Source organism: Lithobates pipiens, unplaced genomic scaffold (assembly GCF_037356315.1).
Source record: "Lithobates pipiens isolate NorthernLeopardFrog02 unplaced genomic scaffold, aLitPip1_a1.2 Scaffold_8, whole genome shotgun sequence".
NCBI lineage: Eukaryota > Metazoa > Chordata > Amphibia > Anura > Ranidae > Lithobates > Lithobates pipiens.
In genome coordinates, this window is record NW_027507903.1 from 160,685,752 (window position 1) to 160,704,575 (window position 18,824).

Here is an 18,824-nt window from a genome sequence, read left to right on the forward strand (position 1 = left end):
GAACGTCCTATCAGGAGTAGACGGCTCCCACCCGGCCGTTTATATGCATTGGCCGGGTGGGAAGTGGTTAATGAAGATCCTTGCGGTCTCAGAGGCAGAAGGTGTACCTTTCATGGGCAGAAAGTGAGCCATCTTGGAGAATCTGTCAACCACCACAAAGATAGTGGTGTGGCCTTCTGACGGTGGTAATTCAACAATAAAGTCCATGGAAATCATTTTCCAAGGCCTTTCCGGAACAGGGAGTGGTTTCAGTAATCCCCAGGCTTTGGTCTTGCTACCCTTGTTCTGGGTACAGGTGATGCATGATTCAACATAAAGCTTGCAATCTCTTAGCAGCTGAGGCCACCAGAAGGTGCGTTGGAGGAGTTCGGCGGTCTTGTGTACCCCAAAATGGCCGGCCAATTTGTGGTCGTGGCAAGATTTAAGAACAGCAACCCGTAGTTGTTGAGGCACGTAGATCTTATTTTCATGCCACAACAAATCATTGCTGGAGTGTAGGGTGGTGTTTGATGGGTGCGAAGCCGATGATGAAGCCTGCTTGAGTTGGGACAAAAGATCTTCCTGGAGCATAAGGAAGTTTCCGGGTGCAAGAATGGTATCTGTTGGTTGAAGGACTTCGGGTTCGCTGAACATCCGAGACAGTGCGTCGGGTTTGGTGTTTTTTGACCCGGGCCTATAGGTAATGTGAAAGGAAAATCTCGTAAAGAAAAGTGCCCATCTGGCCTGACGCGGCTTCAACCTCTTAGCAGTCTTCAAGTATTCTAAGTTCTTGTGGTCAGTGTATACCAGAATGTACCAGAGTACACGGGAACGCTGTTGATCAGGCAGCAAGGCAGTAAAGCAAGGATCCACTTTAAATAGCGCCATTGGCGCCAATTGCGTCAAACGGCCGTGTGCGCTCCCGCGCACGCACTCCCGCGTGCGTGCGCACACGCGCACCGCTGACCGCGATAACGCTCTTCTTACCGCACAGAAGATCTTCTGCGACTTGCGCCGCTCGGATGCCGGTAAGAAGAATCTTCCTGACAGACAGTCAGAGAGGAATGAAAACTCCTCCTACAAGCTTTAAAGAGGAAGTAAACCCTGATGGGGTTACTTCCTCTTTGATTCCCTGCAAAGGTAAAGCATAATGGGCAACTATGCATCACATAGTAGTCCATTATGTGTCACTTACCTGACACAGGAGCCAGCGAAGTCACTGCTGTCTTCTTGTGTACAGAGCCTCCATCTTCTTGGTGGGTCTCGCTGCTCCGGCGCTGTCATTCGACGAAGCCGGGATGACGTCACTCCCGCGCATGCGCACAGGAGCTGCCACTCACGGCATATCGCCGTTGACAGTGGTGCGCTCAGTGCGCCTGCGCGCCGCTGTCTATGGCGCATGTGTGATAGACAGCGGTGCCTGTGTTTTGGCAAATATCTCCTAAACCGTGTAGGCTTAATCTAGGCTTACCTGTACGTCAAAGTGGTTTGTAAGGGTTTACAACCACTTTAACCAGTGCTTGGCTGAACACTGATAGAAAACAGAAAACTGCTATATACTGCTGATGAGAAAAGGTGTTCAGCAGTTTATAGTTACTAAAATAAATGCATTTCCATGTTCTGTGTACTGTGGGAGGCCAGATATAGTGCATGCAGGGTCCTGGGTTTAGTAACACTTTAAAATTTGACATTAAAACATAGAAGCTGATTTTTATGGAGAGCTGCATCAGATTGTTTTACTCTCCAGTTTTAGTAAATCAACCCCACTATCTTTTGTATTGCATAGTAAATAAAGCAATCATTATATTTCTTCTACTGCTATATCTTGTTATTAGCAGCTCAGCTAAAACCAGATCTTACATATGAGTTACATTTAGTTATAGATATGAGATGGCAGTCAAAAATTCTCCATTTGTAAATGTTACAGCATGTCCACAATGGTTTTGGAATCTGATCACTATTGATCAATAATTATCTCAGTCACTGGGGAATGTTAATCCAATATAATATCTAATGGCCGGGGAAAGAATCGATCGACTGTGATGAATATTATTTTGTAACAGGCCATTGCGTGCAGTGCTCCCCCATTCCTCTCCATAAGTACAAACATGCAAGTAAACCTGATGGCAACCTGGCATGTGTGCAATTCTGTACAAAGATTGTCTGTAAAGAACAGTTTATGACTGCTTGACTTTAGACATTAACTGTGTAGTTCATCCTGAAGCATCTTTAGATGGTTTGTGGAATTGTACTAATATTGGGGATAGACTTACAACCAAGGTAGTAAATTGGTGTTGCTGTAAACTCAACAACAATATGTGTGAATAAGCAGTTGCTATTTTAATTGGTACCACTGCCTATTAAATGCAAGAAAATTGAATGGAAAATGATAAATAATATAAATTATAATTTTCCTGTCATGTCTTCTCAGCTCATCATGGATCCCTAAAGGCAATTACATAGAATCTAATCGGGATGACTGTACTGTTTCCCTCATCTATGCTGTGCATCTGAAGAAAGCTGGATCGGTGTCATTTGACTATCAGTATCTTGACAACAATATCTTTTTTGAATTCTTTGTAAGATTTGTTTTCTATAATTTGTTTTCTATTATTTATATTCCTGACTTCCTTTTTTAATGATCTCCCCTGTTGCTCCACAGTAAATGATTGCACCACAGTACAAGATTAATTAAGATTAGGAAAGAATTTATAAATGAATACAGTGAACACTATTTTGAAATCGTATTTCAATATTTCTATATTTATTACATATGTTGCTAGGAGAGTACATTAGAGAGCATGTTGACATTCCCTCAAATGAGAATAGTTAATTTAATTACTCACAATGTTAACTTTTTTATCAGTTTCATCAAAGCTGGCCATACAGGCAATTTTAAGTAAGACTTCCCAGCAGAATTTATCGCTCAAAACAATCTTTTATTTCTTTTTTTTTCCCCAGTAAGTGTTTTGAGTGGTGTGTGTGTATACAGGCATACCCTACTTTTAAGTATACAATGGGATTTATTTACTAAAGCTGGAAAGTGCAAAATCAGGCTCACTTCTGAAAGAAAGTTTATTACAAAAGCTTAATTGAACAAGCTGGGGTTAGAAGTTCATTAGTTTCTAAGCAGAGTTGAGCCTGATTTTGAACTTTCCAGCTTTAGTAAATGATACCCATTGTGTACTTAAAAATGGGGTATGCCTGTACATCATACACATACATGCACTTAGCATAACTCTCTTAGGATCAGTGTTATCTTGGGAAAAAAATAGCTGTCAACTGGAAATACCAAAATGAATTAATAGTCTTTTCTTGTAGTAATGACTATCAAGTGGTGTCTGCTGCATTCTAATGTTCTTCACCTATAACTGATGGTCATCCAATCCCGCTCATATATATTGAAAGGCTATGTGATGAGCATGTAATGTATGTGGGTACCTTAACTGTTTTCTTTTACTTTGATTCTACTGCCATCTGTTATTGACTTCTGGTTGTTTTATGTCTCACAGATTCAGAATGACCAGTGCCAGGAAACAAGCTCTTCAGCTGACAAGTGGGTGAAGTTGTCCGATAATGGTGAATGGATGCATCACACGGTATGGTTTTCACCTTAACATTATTTGATTACTGATAACTTGTATACCTCATACTCTGTGGGTATTTACTGCATTTACTGTATATTTAGATCTGTGGCTAAGACACGGTCGTAATGAATATATTTATACACCAATGTAATTTTCTTCACACCTTATTAAGCAACTGCGGAACCAGTAGAGTTTATTCTTTTGAGCCTTTTGGTTCGATAACTTAAAAAAAATGATGACAGGTAGTTAAGTAGCATTTTCATAAAATCAGCAGTGGGCCCCCCCATGTTGTTGCCTAACAGGTTTACTTTAAATAAATAAGGGATATGCATCCCTATTCTAGCCATATCTTCAATACTTTAATTTGTCTCCCTTTTTCATGCAAATACGTGATCACAACTATGAGCACCTCCGTCCCGATTTTTGTTTCTTAGCATTGTCATTATTAGGACATGCATAAAATGAATAATAAATATAACTAAGAAGACAACAACGGGTCTCTAAGCGTATAAATGTTGCTTCTTATTTGTATGATTTAGAACTCATGGAATAGACTTTCAATACTGGCCTTAGTGCCTAAGATTTTCAAAGAAAAAAAATCTCTTAAATAATAGGAATTAAATAATGCATTTTTCCTATATAATTATGATGGTGCAGTTTAAGGCTATTTGAAAGATAATTTTGTATATGTTAATTTATTTGTTGTGGATGTTTATGTTTGACCTATTTTTGTGTGACCCACAAATACCGCCAATACTAGATTTATCTTTGATCTACTTTTTATCAGTAACAAATAGTATTTTGAATGTGAATTAGGCTGGTCATTAACAATTCAGTATTTGCAAGAGATACATCTACCACTATGAAATGGGAATGAGGGACACTTTTTGGATGCAATATTTACACAATGGACACATACCTGCTATACCTCTTATTGCATAGAATATGACTGACATAACACACAAGGATCGCTTAAAATTTGCTTTTTTTTTTTACTTTATATTAAATTTCACATTGCAGAGAGCAAAAGTGTTTTTTGATTCCAGAGGAAAAGAGCCAAATTTCTCCACACCCACCATTCTTGCATTTCCTTGACCAAAGAAGGAAACAAGTAACTTTCATGATCACATTTTTCTCTTTCAGGTGCTTCTAAAGTCTGGAACTAACATTATGTATTGGAGAACTACGGGCATTCTTTTAGGATCTAAAGTGGTGAAGCCCGTATTGATAAAGAACATTACAATAGAAGGTAACAGGCATTTTAAAACACCCGATTACCAGATTTATGTCCAAGTTCTAGAAATTTTTGGTTTTCTTGGTACAGTCAAAGCCAGTTCTGAATTTGAGAAAAAAAATCACACTTTGGGGTTGATTTACTAAAGGCAAAGACACTTTAAGCAGGATTTTTATGCAGAAATTGTAACTATTTTTAAAAAGCTATGCTAAGTGAAAGGGAACATGTAACAAATAAAAAGTGTTAACCCAGTTTGCCTGCAAAAGTGGAATACACTTTAAGCCTGAATATACATAGTTGCAGGATAAAACCATTCTGCTTTGTGCAGCGTAAAAAAAAATATATATTTAAATTGCAGGGCACATGCATTTATACTGTAGGTATGGAGAATCTTTATTCAAGTAAAAAACCTTACAACAGAAACATGACATGTTTTACAAGCACTATTGAATGTGCATTGCAGTGGCTAGGACTTCTGCCTAGCTGCACTAGGGTTCTGGGTTCAAATCCTAACCACGTCATTGCTTGTATACAATTTGCATGTTCCCCCTGTGCTTGTGTGGGTTTTCCCCCCACACTCCAAAGACATGCTGGTAGGTTAATTGGCTCCTGTTTAAATTCCTGGTCCTAATATGGGTGTGTATAAATGTGATTTAGGTACCTTAGATTGTAAGCTCCTTGAGGGTTGAGACTGATGTGAATGTGTAATATGTAAAGTGCTGTGCAAATTCATGGTGCTAGCTTGATAAGTACCTGTAATAAATAAACTGCCCAATCCTAAGGCCTTATGAAGAAGCAGTTCCTGCAAGTTGCTTCTGGTCATGCCCCTGTTGTAAGATGTTTACTTTAATGAGGATCCTCTGTAGCTAGAGGTTTGTGTACAGTCCATTTATTGTGGATGGAGACCTTTCAATAGGGCAAGATAGAACATGGCATCTATAGCATGGTGGAGGTGAGCCAAACTTCCTTGCTGCAGAAGTCTTTATGTACAGCTTTCTGTTAACCTCCCTGGTGGTATTCCCGAGTCTGGCTCGGGTAAGATTTAAATACCATAAGCGGTATTCCCGAGCCAGACTCGGGATCGCAGCTCTGGATCCATGGAGGGGTTTACTTACCTTGTCCCCTGGATCCAGCGATATACCCCGGCTGTGATCAGTGAGCCATCCTCCGCTCGATCTGTCACAGTGCCGAGGTCCGTTCCCTGCCAAATTCAAAAAGTAAAATACACAGTATAGATACAGTATACTGTAATCTTACAGATTACAGTACTGTATCAAATAATTACACACTCCCTTTGTCCCTAGTGGTGTGTCCAGTGCCCTGCCTGCAGTTTTAGATTATAAATACTGTTCTTTATGCCTGGAAACTAGAGATTGTCCATAGCAACCAAAAAATGTCAGTTTACATCAAAAGTGGTTATAGACCAGCTAGAAAACAGCGATAATAAATTAGAATCACTCGCAGAATTGAGCAATAGTAATTTGTGGGGAAATTTGTCATCAAACACTAAAAGTAATGACAGCGACAATTCTGCAACTCAGCATATTTCAGTGTTTTTGATTTGATTACATTATTGAATAATTTTTATTATTATATTATTATTTGTTATTATTTATAGTTATTTATTTTATTATATATATATATATATATATATATATATATATATATATATATATATATATATATATATATTATAATTTATGATTTCATATTTCAAATTTTATCATACCCGGGATGTCTATTAGACTCTTGTTTGGACAGATTTAAGTGAATTATTTCTGAGGCCGCGTACACACGGGCAGACTGTTCGCCCAACTTTGTCCGCTGAACAGTGTTTCAGCGGACAGTCCGCTCGTGTGTGGGCTTCAGTGGACAGTTTCAGCGGACTGTCTGACGAACAAAGTCTTACGGAATTTCCGTAAAACTGTCCGCTGAAACTTGGTTTGAGCGGACAGTCCGCCCGTGTGTGGGCCAGTCCGCTGTACTTTCGAAATGAGCGAACTGTTCCCGCCCGGAGAAAAGTCCGCTCATTTCGAGCGCGTCTCCAGGTAGGCGGGGCCCGCGAAGGAGGCTTCGCGGGCCCCGCTGCCTGGTATGGACTTAAAGGGGAACCCCAACGCCGAAAAAAATCGGCATGGGGGTCCCCCAAAGTCCACAACAGACCCTTGTCCGAGCACGCTACCCGGCCGGCCAGGAAAGGGGGGCGAGCGAGCGCTCCCCCCCTCCTGAGCCGTACCAGGCCGCGTGCCCTCAACATGGGGGGTGCCTTGGGGAAGGGGGGGCCGCGCGCCCCCCCACCCCAAAGCACCTTGTCCCCATGTTGATGAGGACAAGGGCCTCTTCCCGACAACCCTGGCCGTTGGTTGTCGGGGTCTGCGGGCGGGGGGCTTATCGGAATCCGGGAGCCCCCTTTAATAAGGGGGCCCCCGGATACCGGCCCCCCACCCTATCTGAAGGAGTATGGGGTACAATGTACCCCTACCCATTCACCTGTAAAATAAAAGTACCCAAAAAAAAACACAACACACGAGATAAAATATTTTATTGCACAGCTCCGGGGGTCTTCCGTCTTCGGGGGTCTTCTCGCCGGACTCCTCCGCTATCTTCTTGTAGCTCTTTTGCTAGCGGAGGAGTCCGGCTTTCTTCCTCCCCGCCGCCGGCCTCTTCTCCCGACTTCGGGGGTCTTGTCCCCCTCTTCGGTTCTTCTGCCGGGCCACCGCGCCTTCTTATAGCTCTTTTACAGGCGGTGGCCCGGTCTTCTGTCGCCGCCGTCGCCGCCGTCGCCGCCGTCGCCGCCTTCCGTTCTTCTTCTTCTTCTTCTTCTTCTTCTTCTTCTCCAGGAGATGTTGACACGACGCTCTCTCCGGCCGGAATGCCAGAGCAGCGCTGTGCGGCCACTTATATAGAGACAATGGGGCGGTGTCACATGGTATATGTCACATGGGTTGGTCACATGGGTTGATGTCACATGGGGACTATGACATCGTAAGGGGGCGGGGTCACCATGTGACCAACCCATGTGACATATACCATGTGACACCGCCCCATTGTCTCTATATAAGTGGCCGCACAGCGCGGCTCTGGCATTCCGGCCGGAGAGAGCGTCGTGTCAACATCTCCTGGAGAAGAAGAAGAAGAAGAAGAAGAAGAAGAAGAACGGAAGGCGGCGACGGCGGCGACAGAAGACCGGGCCACCGCCTGTAAAAGAGCTATAAGAAGGCGCGGTGGCCCGGCAGAAGAACCGAAGAGGGGGACAAGACCCCCGAAGTCGGGAGAAGCCGGACTCCTCGGCTAGCAAAAGAGCTACAAGAAGATAGCGGAGGAGTCCGGCGAGAAGACCCCCGAAGACGGAAGACCCCCGGAGCTGTGCAATAAAATATTTTATCTTGTGTGTTGTGTTTTTTTTTTGGGTACTTTTATTTTACAGGTGAATGGGTAGGGGTAAATTGTACCCCATACTCATTCACATAGGGTGGGGGCCGGTATCCGGGGGCCCCCTTATTAAAGGGGGCTCCCGGATTCCGATAAGCCCCCCGCCCGCAGACCCCGACAACCAACGGCCAGGGTTGTCGGGAAGAGGCCCTTGTCCTCATCAACATGGGGACAAGGTGCTTTGGGGTGGGGGGGGGGCGCGCGGCCCCCCCTTCCCCAAGGCACCCCCCATGTTGAGGGCACGCGGCCTGGTACGGCTCAGGAGGGGGGGCGCGCTCGCTCGCCCCCCTTTCCTGGCCGGCCGGGGTAGCGTGCTCGTACAAGGGTCTGTTGTGGACTTGGGGGGACCCCCACGCCGATTTTTTACGGCGTTGGAGTTCCCCTTTAAGTACATTCCAGGCGGCGGAGCCCGCGACGTCTCCGTCGCGAGCCCCGCCTACCTTGACACGCGCTCGCACTGTCCTCCGCGTGTGTGGGCGAGTCCGTTCATTTCAAAAGTTGCGCGGACTTAGTACGACGAACTTAGTTTGCCGTATTAGTCCGCTCAAAAAGTGCCGTGTGTGGGCAAGTTCGTTCATTCAAAAGTTTGAGCGGACTGTTTGACGAACTTAGTTTGGGCAGACAGTCCGCCCGTGTGTACGCCGCCTAAGAATTACAGACCTACAATATAAAACGCCACATTTCCATGCAAAATAATGGTACCGCTTTCAGCACCTAAAATCTGAAATAATCATACCGCCAGGGAGGTTAATCACCATGAAAGTTGTACCCCCAGCCGTGCCTTTGAAATATCAACTGTTATATGTGGAAGTGATCATTGGTTTACTACATCACCAGTTTACTGCATTTTTCATGGTGCTAAATCCATCTGTCACAATCTTTACAGGTGTTGCCTACACATCAGAATGCTTTCCTTGTAAACCTGGCACATACAGTGATACAGCTGGATCCTCCTCCTGCAAGTTGTGTCCAAGGAACACATTTTCCGACAAAGGAGCCAAGGAATGCATTGCATGCAATCTAAATACCCAATATTCAGGTACATTCTTACTGTCATGTTTTAGGCACTGAAATGAAAATGCATAGGAATACCAGTCAGTGGTGTATAGTATTTCAGTTTGCTAGTTCTTTCTTTTCAGAATTGGCTTGAGGGTTCGTGTTTCTTGTAAAGAGCTATGTTATAGTAGGGATGCTGATAATTTGGCTGTTTGCCATTTTAGCAGTAAGAGAATCATGGTTTTCCTGGGTAAAATGGCCATTTAAAAAACTTTTAGAATTGCATTGCCACCTTACTATTTCTGTTTTTGTTAATCAAACGTAGTGCACTTCTATTCAGTAACCCAGCCTTTCTCTTTTTAACATAGGGGTTAAAAAGGATACTTTGTGGGCTCAGGAAACCCCTGATAATAATAACTATAGTTCCGGATTACAATGGTCACTGGGAAGATTGCACTTTACATTTGTGGTTAATGAGAAGAATCCCCCCTTACAGATAGCTAAAAAGATCAGTGGTTATTTGAGAGTAAAACATTGCTCAGGGAACCCCTAGCAATTTCAGGAGGAACCCTGGTTGAGAAATGCTGCAGTGACCTATGTCAACCTTAGCAATATCAGTGAAAGATGACCCGTAAATGTCTGCTTTGATTAGACTTACAGAAAGGGTTAGTGGCTTATTCTATTAATGTCAGAGTTTGGTGTACGTTAGCCAATGTTTGCCAGAGTTTGGTGTTTATTAGTAGAGCAGACATTATGGTAGATCACAGTAATGCTTTTTAGATCTAAGTTGACTGTCATTAGACCTCCTGTTTTCAAGAATTGTAATTAATTTTAGTAAATAAAATAATAGGATTCTGTGGGTGTTACCTATTAGACTGCAGTACTTGTAGATGGTAAATGTGTAGTAATGTGTTAAATATTTACCTTTATCCAGCCTTAAGTGGTTATTATTTTTACATTGCTCATTTGTTCTTAAAATTATTCTAAAGCTTTTTTTTATTTTAAATTAACAAACATGTTATACTTACCTGCTCTGTGCAATGGTTTTGCACAGAGCAGCCCCAATCCTCGCTGGCAGTCTGGGAATGTAATGTATAGCCCTGTGTTCAGAACGAGGCAGTTTGTGGTACGTTATGTACAATGGTAGAAGTGTGTCGGTAAAGTGTCAGTCAGTGGTGAAGTAGCTTGGTTCAGTTACAGTCAGTGGAGAAATGGGAAGGTATACAGTGATGGTCAGTAGAGGAATGGTCAGGTACGATGACACTCTGTGGAGAAATGGGTAGGTACAGCAATGTTTTGTGGAGAGTTGGTAGGTAAAGTTGCGGCCAGTGGAGAAGTAGATTGATTCAGTAACAGTCAGTATAGAAGTGGACAGATATACAGTGACAGTCAGTGGACAAGTGAGTAGGTAAAGTGGCAGCCATTGGAGAAGTATGTTGGTTCACTGACAGTCAGTGGAGAAGTGGGCAGGTATACAGTGATGATCAGTGGAGAAGTTGGCAGGTATACAGTGATGATCAGTGGAGAAGTGGGTAGGTGAAGTGATAGTCAGTGGAGAAGTGGTTAGGTACAGTGACGTTCAGTGGAGAAGAGGGTAGGTGAGGTGATGGTCAGTGTAGAAGTGGATAGGTGAAGTGATTCTCAGTGGAAAAGTGGTTAGGATTAGTGATAGTCAGTGGAGAAGTGGGTAGGTACAGTGATGGTCAGTGGAGAAGTGGGTAGGTGAAGTGATAGTCAGTGGAGAAGTGGTTAGGTACAGTGAGAGTCAATGGAGAAGTGGTTAGGTACAGTGACAGTCGGTGGAGAAGTGGGTAGGTAAAGTGATAATTAGTGGAGATGTGGTTAGGTACAGTGACGGTCATTGGAGAAGTGGGTATGCATTCAATGATGGTCAGTGGAGAAGTGGGTAGGTAAAGTGATAGTAAGTGGAGAAGTGGTTAGGTACAGTGATAGTCAGTGAAGTGGGTAGGTAAAGTGATAGTCAGTGGAAAAGTGGGTATACATTCAATGATAGTCAGTGGAGAAGTGGTTAGATACAGTGATGGTCAGTGGAGAAGTGGGTAGGTGAAGTGATAGTCAGTGGAAAAGTGGGTTGGTGAAGTGATAGTCAGTGGAGAAGTGGTTAGGTACAGTGATGGTCAGTGGAGAAGTGGGTAGGTGAAGTGAAAGTCAGTGGAGAAGTGGGTAGGTGAAGTGATAGTCAGTGGAGAAGTGGGTAGGTGAAGTGATAGTCAGTGGAGAAGTGGTTAGGTACAGTGATGGCCAGTGGAGAAGTGGGTAGGTGAAGTGATAGTCAGTGGAGAAGTGGTTAGATACAGTGATGGTCAGTGGAGAAGTGGGTAGGTGAAGTGATAGTCAGTGGAGAAGTGGGTAGGTGAAGTGATAGTCAGTGGAGAAGTGGTTAGGTACAGTGATGGTCAGTGGAGAAGTGGGTAGGTGAAGTGATAGTCAGTGGAGAAGTGGTTAGATACAGTGATGGTCAGTGGAGAAGTGGGTAGGTGAAGTGATAGTCAGTGGAGAAGTGGGTAGGTGAAGTGATAGTCAGTGGAGAAGTGGGTAGGTGAAGTGATAGTCAGTGGAGAAGTGGGTAGGTGAAGTGATAGTCAGTGGAGAAGTGGGTAGGTGAAGTGATAGTCAGTGGAGAAGTGGTTAGGTACAGTGATGGCCAGTGGAGAAGTGGGTAGGTGAAGTGATAGTCAGTGGAGAAGTGGTTAGGTACAGTGAGAGTCAATGGAGAAGTGGTTAGGTACAGTGACAGTCGGTGGAGAAGTGGGTAGGTAAAGTGATAATTAGTGGAGATGTGGTTAGGTACAGTGACGGTCATTGGAGAAGTGGGTATGCATTCAATGATGGTCAGTGGAGAAGTGGGTAGGTAAAGTGATAGTAAGTGGAGAAGTGGTTAGGTACAGTGATAGTCAGTGAAGTGGGTAGGTAAAGTGATAGTCAGTGGAAAAGTGGGTATACATTCAATGATAGTCAGTGGAGAAGTGGTTAGATACAGTGATGGTCAGTGGAGAAGTGGGTAGGTGAAGTGATAGTCAGTGGAAAAGTGGGTTGGTGAAGTGATAGTCAGTGGAGAAGTGGTTAGGTACAGTGATGGTCAGTGGAGAAGTGGGTAGGTGAAGTGAAAGTCAGTGGAGAAGTGGGTAGGTGAAGTGATAGTCAGTGGAGAAGTGAGTAGGTGAAGTGATAGTCAGTGGAGAAGTGGTTAGGTACAGTGATGGCCAGTGGAGAAGTGGGTAGGTGAAGTGATAGTCAGTGGAGAAGTGGTTAGATACAGTGATGGTCAGTGGAGAAGTGGGTAGGTGAAGTGATAGTCAGTGGAGAAGTGGGTAGGTGAAGTGATAGTCAGTGGAGAAGTGGGTAGGTGAAGTGATAGTCAGTGGAGAAGTGGGTAGGTGAAGTGATAGTCAGTGGAGAAGTGGGTAGGTGAAGTGATAGTCAGTGGAGAAGTGGTTAGGTACAGTGATGGCCAGTGGAGAAGTGGGTAGGTGAAGTGATAGTCAGTGGAGAAGTGGGTAGGTGAAGTGATAGTCAGTGGAGAAGTGGTTAGGTACAGTGATAGTCAGTGGAGAAGTGGGTAGGTGAAGTGATAGTCAGTGGAGAAGTGGGTAGGTGAAGTGATAGTCAGTGGAGAAGTGGGTAGGTGAAGTGATAGTCAGTGGAGAAGTGGTTAGGTACAGTGATGGCCAGTGGAGAAGTGGGTAGGTGAAGTGATAGTCAGTGGAGAAGTGGGTAGGTGAAGTGATAGTCAGTGGAGAAGTGGTTAGGTACAGTGATGGTCAGTGGAGAAGTGGGTAGGTGAAGTGATAGTCAGTGGAGAAGTGGTTAGATACAGTGATGGTCAGTGGAGAAGTGGGTAGGTGAAGTGATAGTCAGTGGAGAAGTGGGTAGGTGAAGTGATAGTCAGCGGAGAAGTGGGTAGGTGAAGTGATAGTCAGTGGAGAAGTGGTTAGGTGAAGTGATAGTCAGTGGAGAAGTGGTTAGATACAGTGATGGTCAGTGGAGAAGTGGGTAGGTGAAGTGATAGTCAGTGGAGAAGTGGGTAGGTGAAGTGATAGTCAGCGGAGAAGTGGGTAGGTGAAGTGATAGTCAGTGGAGAAGTGGGTAGGTGAAGTGATAGTCAGTGGAGAAGTGGGTAGGTGAAGTGATGGTCAGTGGAGAAGTGGGTAGGTGAAGTTATAGATGGTAGAGAAGTGGGTAGGTGAAGCGATGGTCAGTGGAGAAGTGGGTAGGTGAAGTGATAGTCAGTGGAGAAGTGGTTAGGTACAGTGATGGCCAGTGGAGAAGTGGGTAGGTGAAGTGATAGTCAGTGGAGAAGTGGGTAGGTGAAGTGATAGTCAGTGGAGAAGTGGGTAGGTGAAGTGATAGTCAGTGGAGAAGTGGGTAGGTGAAGTGATAGTCAGTGGAGAAGTGGGTAGGTGAAGTGATAGTCAGTGGAGAAGTGGTTAGGTACAGTGATGGCCAGTGGAGAAGTGGGTAGGTGAAGTGATAGTCAGTGGAGAAGTGGGTAGGTGAAGTGATAGTCAGTGGAGAAGTGGTTAGGTACAGTGATGGTCAGTGGAGAAGTGGGTAGGTGAAGTGATAGTCAGTGGAGAAGTGGTTAGATACAGTGATGGTCAGTGGAGAAGTGGGTAGGTGAAGTGATAGTCAGCGGAGAAGTGGGTAGGTGATGTGATAGTCAGTGGAGAAGTGGTTAGGTGAAGTGATAGTCAGTGGAGAAGTGGTTAGATACAGTGATGGTCAGTGGAGAAGTGGGTAGGTGAAGTGATAGTCAGTGGAGAAGTGGGTAGGTGAAGTGATAGTCAGCGGAGAAGTGGGTAGGTGAAGTGATAGTCAGTGGAGAAGTGGGTAGGTGAAGTGATGGTCAGTGGAGAAGTGGGTAGGTGAAGTTATAGATGGTAGAGAAGTGGGTAGGTGAAGCGATGGTCAGTGGAGAAGTGGGTAGGTGAAGTGATAGTCAGTGGAGAAGTGGGTAGGTGAAGTGATAGTCAGTGGAGAAGTGGGTAGGTGAAGTGATAGTCAGCGGAGAAGTGGGTAGGTGAAGTGATAGTCAGTGGAGAAGTGGGTAGGTGAAGTGATAGTCAGTGGAGAAGTGGGTAGGTGAAGTGATAGTCAGTGGAGAAGTGGGTAGGTGAAGTGATGGTCAGTGGAGAAGTGGGTAGGTGAAGTTATAGATGGTAGAGAAGTGGGTAGGTGAAGTGATGGTCAGTGGAGAAGTGGGTAGGTGAAGTTATAGATGGTAGAGAAGTGGGTAGGTGAAGCGATGGTCAGTGGAGAAGTGGGTAGGTGAAGTGATAGTCAGTGGAGAAGTGATTAGGAACCGTGATGGCCAGTGGAGAAATGCATGGATGCAGTAGCTGTCACATGAGAAGTGCACCAATTCTACGGTTGTCACTAGAGAAGTATGTACAGTAAGTGTAGTGGCAGTCAGTGGACAGGTGTGTGGGTATAGTGGTGCTCAGTGGAAAAGTGGGTAGGTAAAGTAATAGTGAGTGAAGAAATTGGTAGGTAAAGTGATACTGGAGAGTAGGGTAAATGTAGAGATGGTCAGTGGAAAAGTAGATAGGTACAGTGATGATCAGTGGAGAAATAAGTAGAATCAATGACTGTCACTAGAAAACTATGTGGGTGTATGGGGGAGCATAGATTCCCTTAATTTGGGATTTCTTCTCACTTCCTGTTTTTGCTATAGGACAGGAAGTAAAGGTAAATCTCACCCAATGGTACACAGATGGCAAAAAAAAAACTGATGGGACTCAACCCTACCTTACTCTATCCAAAATGAAGAAAATTGTTTAGCCTATAGTTCTACTTTAATGAACATTGCAGTCCCACCAAGAACTGGGACTTCTATAAGTGTCATATTTACAGTGCATTGAATTTAGCTCACTCCAGGAAGCATCTAATAAACATATTAATAAACATATAAAAAAACATATTGAAAACTCACTTATTCAGAGAAGCTTATCCCACACCCACCTAACAACCTCGTCAAATCACTCCCTGCATCTATTACCTTTTGTACCACCACCCCCTCCCTTTAGAATGTAAGCTCTATGAGCAGGGCCCTCCTGTCCCTTTTGTATTGAACTGTACTGTAATTGTGCTGTCCCCCTCTACATTGTAAAGGGCTGCGTAAACTGTTGGCGCTATATAAATCGTTAATAATAATAATAATAATATTATTCAAAGCTATTTTTGTGCATGTTTCTTTTTCAGATGAAGGATCCAGCAAGTGTTTAGATCGTCCTCCTTGCACAAACAAAGATTTATTCCAGATCCATACAGTCTGTGACATGGAGGGAAAGGTATGATGAAATGCGGACATGCCAAATGAATACTGACTATTAGGAGACACATATTTACAGCTGAACTCAAAGTGGAGCTTCACTCTCTAAATCATTGATTAGTTATAATTATTATGCTGCTGGCACTAGTAAATAGATAGGAAAGTACAGTATCTCACAAAAGTGAGTACACCCCTCACATTTTTTAAAATATTTTATTATATCTTTTCATGCGACAACACTGAAGAAATGACACTTTGCTACAATGTAAAGTAGTGAGTGTACAGTTTGTACAGTGTAAATTTGCTGTCCCCTCAAAATAACTCAGCACTCAGCTTTTAATGTCTAAACCACTGGCAACAAAAGAGAGTACACCCCTAAGTGAAGATGTCCAAATTGGGCCCAATTAGCCATTTTTCCTCCCCAATGTCATGTGACTTGTTAATGTTACAATGTCTCAGGTGTGAATGGGGAGCAGGTGTGTTAAATTTGGTGTTATCGCTTTCAGTCTCTCATACTGGTCACTGGAAGTTCAACATTTCACCTCATGGCAAAGAACTCTCTGAGGAACTGAAAAAAATTATTGTTGCTATACATGAAGATGGTCTAGACTATAAGAAGATTGCCAAGACCCTGAAACTGAGCTGTAACACAGTGGCCAAGACCATACAGTGGTTTAACAGGACAAGTTCCACTCAGAACAGGCCCTGCCATGGTCGATAAAAAAGAAACTGAGTGCACATGCTCAACATCATATCCAGAGGTTGTCTTTGGGAAATAGATGTAGGAGTGCTGCCAGCATTACTGCAGAGATTGAAGGGGTGGGGGGGACAGCCTGTCAGTGCTCAGACCATATGCCGCACACTGCATCAAATTGGTCTGCATGGCTGTTTTCCCAGAAGGAAGCCTCTTCTAAAGATGATGCACACAAAAGACCGGAAATAGTTTGCTGAAGATAAGCAGACTAAGGACATGGATTACTGGAACCATGTCCTGTGGTCTGGTGAGACCAAGATAAACGTATTTGGTTCAGATGGCGTCAAGCGTGTGTGGTGGCAACCAGGTGAGGAGCACAAAGACAAGTGTGTCTTGCCTACAGTCATGCATGGTGGGGGGACTTTCATGGCCTGGGGCTGCATGAGTGCTGCTGGCACTGAGGAGCTACAGTTCATTGAGGGAACCATGAATGCCAACATATACTGTGACATACTGAAGTAGACTGGGCCACAGGGCAGAATTCCAACATAACGACCCTAAACACACCTCCAAGATACCCAATGCCTTGCTAAAGAAGCTGAGGGTGAAGGTGATGGACTGGCCAAGCATGTGTCCAGACCTAAACCGTATTGAGCATCTGTGGGGCATCCTCAAACGGAAGGTGGAGGAGCGCAAGGTCTCTAACATCCACCAGCTTCATCATGTCGTCATGGAGGAGTGGAAGAGGACTCCAGTGGCAACTTGGGAAGCTCTGGTGAACTCCATGCACAAGAGGGTTAAGGCAGTGCTGGAAAATAATGGTGGCCACACAAAATATTGACAGCTTGGGCCCAATTTGGACATTTTCACTTAGGGGTGTACTCGCTTTTGTTGCCAGTGATTTAGATATTAATGACTGTGTGTTGAGTTATTTTGAGGGGGCAGCAAATGTTATACAAGCTGTACACTGACTACTTTACATTGTAGCAAAGTGTCATTTCTTCAGTGTTGTCACATTAAAAGATATAATAAAATATTTACAAAAATGTGAGGGGTGTACTCACTTTTGTGAGATACAGGCATACCCCACTTTTAAGTACACAATGGGGTTTATTTACTAAAGCTGGAAAGTGCAAAATCAGGCTCACTTCTACATAGAAACCAATGAGCTTGTAACCCCAGCTTGTTCAATTAAGCTTTGGTAATAAAACCTGGAAGCTCATTGGTTTCTATGTAGAAGTGAGCCAGATTTTGCACTTTCCAGCTTTAGTAAATAAACCCATTGTGTACTTAAAAGTGGGGTATGCCTGTACTGTATATCATGTTTACTTGTTTTAACCTCCCTGGCGGTACGATTATTTCGGATTTTAGGTGCTAAAAGCGATACCATTATTTTGCATGAAAATTTGGCGTTTTATATTGTAGTCCTGCAATTCTTAGGAATAACTCACTTAAATCTGTCCAAACCAGAGTCTAGCAGACATCCCGGGTATAATAAAGTTTGAAAAATGAAATCATAAATTATAATATAATAAATAATTATAAATAATTGTACCAAATAATAATATAACAATAATAAAAATTATTCAATAATGTAATCAAATCAAAAACACTGACATTTGCTCAGTTGCAGAATTGTCGCTGTCATTACTTTTCAGTATTTGATGATGGATCTCCCCACAAATTACTATTGCTCAATTCTGCGAGTGATTCCAATTTATTATCGCTGTTTTCTAGCTGGTCTAAAACCATTTTTGATGTAAAGTGACAGTTTGGTTGCTATGGACAATCTCCAGTTTCCAGGCAGAAAGAACAGTTTTTATTATATAAAACTGCATGCAGGACACTGGGCAGACCACTAGGGAAAAAGGGGATGTGAAATATTTACATACAGCAATGTAATCTGTAAGATTACATTATACTGTATGTCATGTGTGTGTTTCACTTTTTGAATTTGGCGCCGATCTCCATCCCCGTGCGTCACAACGCTCGCAGGGCACGGAGATCGGCGATGTGATAGATCGAGCGAGACACGGCTCGCTCGTACAGCGGGGGGACAGCGCTGGATCCGAGGGAGAAGGTAAGTAAACCTCCTCCTGGATCCAGCGATGCGGTCCCGAGTCTGGCTCGGGGTTACCGCTTTTGGTATAAAAATTCCACCCTGAGCCAGACTCGGGAATACCGTCAGGGGGGTTAATATTTTTTTTGCTTTTCTTCAGTTACCTCCTGGTTTATTGCTTAGGCAAATTATGTCATACATCCCAGGTGTCTTCAATAGGGAGGGAGGGGTTTGCTGAGCTAAACATGCCCTCCTACTTGTATGCCCGAGCTGAGGGCAGATGGATTCCAGGAAGTAAATGCTACATGAATCATCTGCCCTTATTAAGATTGCCGCAGTAAAAAATGCTAGGGAGTGTTTTTCAAAGTGATTTCTCAGCAAAATAAAGCATAGATGCATGGATGGATAGCGGACTTTGCTTTGAATAACAAAACTGTATAAAATAGTGTTTTTGGTTTGTAGTGCTCACATGCAGTGTAGATCCTCTTCCACAGTTATACAGGATCCTCTGCTTTACTAAAATTGCTTACTCTGATTTTATTGAGTTTCTC

At 43.6% G+C, this 18,824-nt stretch overlaps 1 protein-coding gene across 1 annotated transcript in view; it reads left to right on the plus strand.

The window, feature by feature from the left end:
• The window catches only part of ELAPOR2 (endosome-lysosome associated apoptosis and autophagy regulator family member 2), a 164,312-nt gene that overhangs the window by 94,780 nt on the left and 50,708 nt on the right, over positions 1 to 18,824 (plus strand). The window contains exons 4-8 of the mRNA XM_077473410.1: positions 2,411 to 2,558; positions 3,492 to 3,578; positions 4,710 to 4,815; positions 9,119 to 9,271; positions 15,451 to 15,539. Coding sequence (XP_077329536.1) covers positions 2,411 to 2,558; positions 3,492 to 3,578; positions 4,710 to 4,815; positions 9,119 to 9,271; positions 15,451 to 15,539 — 583 coding nt within the window. The remainder of the gene's footprint in view (positions 1 to 2,410; positions 2,559 to 3,491; positions 3,579 to 4,709; positions 4,816 to 9,118; positions 9,272 to 15,450; positions 15,540 to 18,824) is intronic.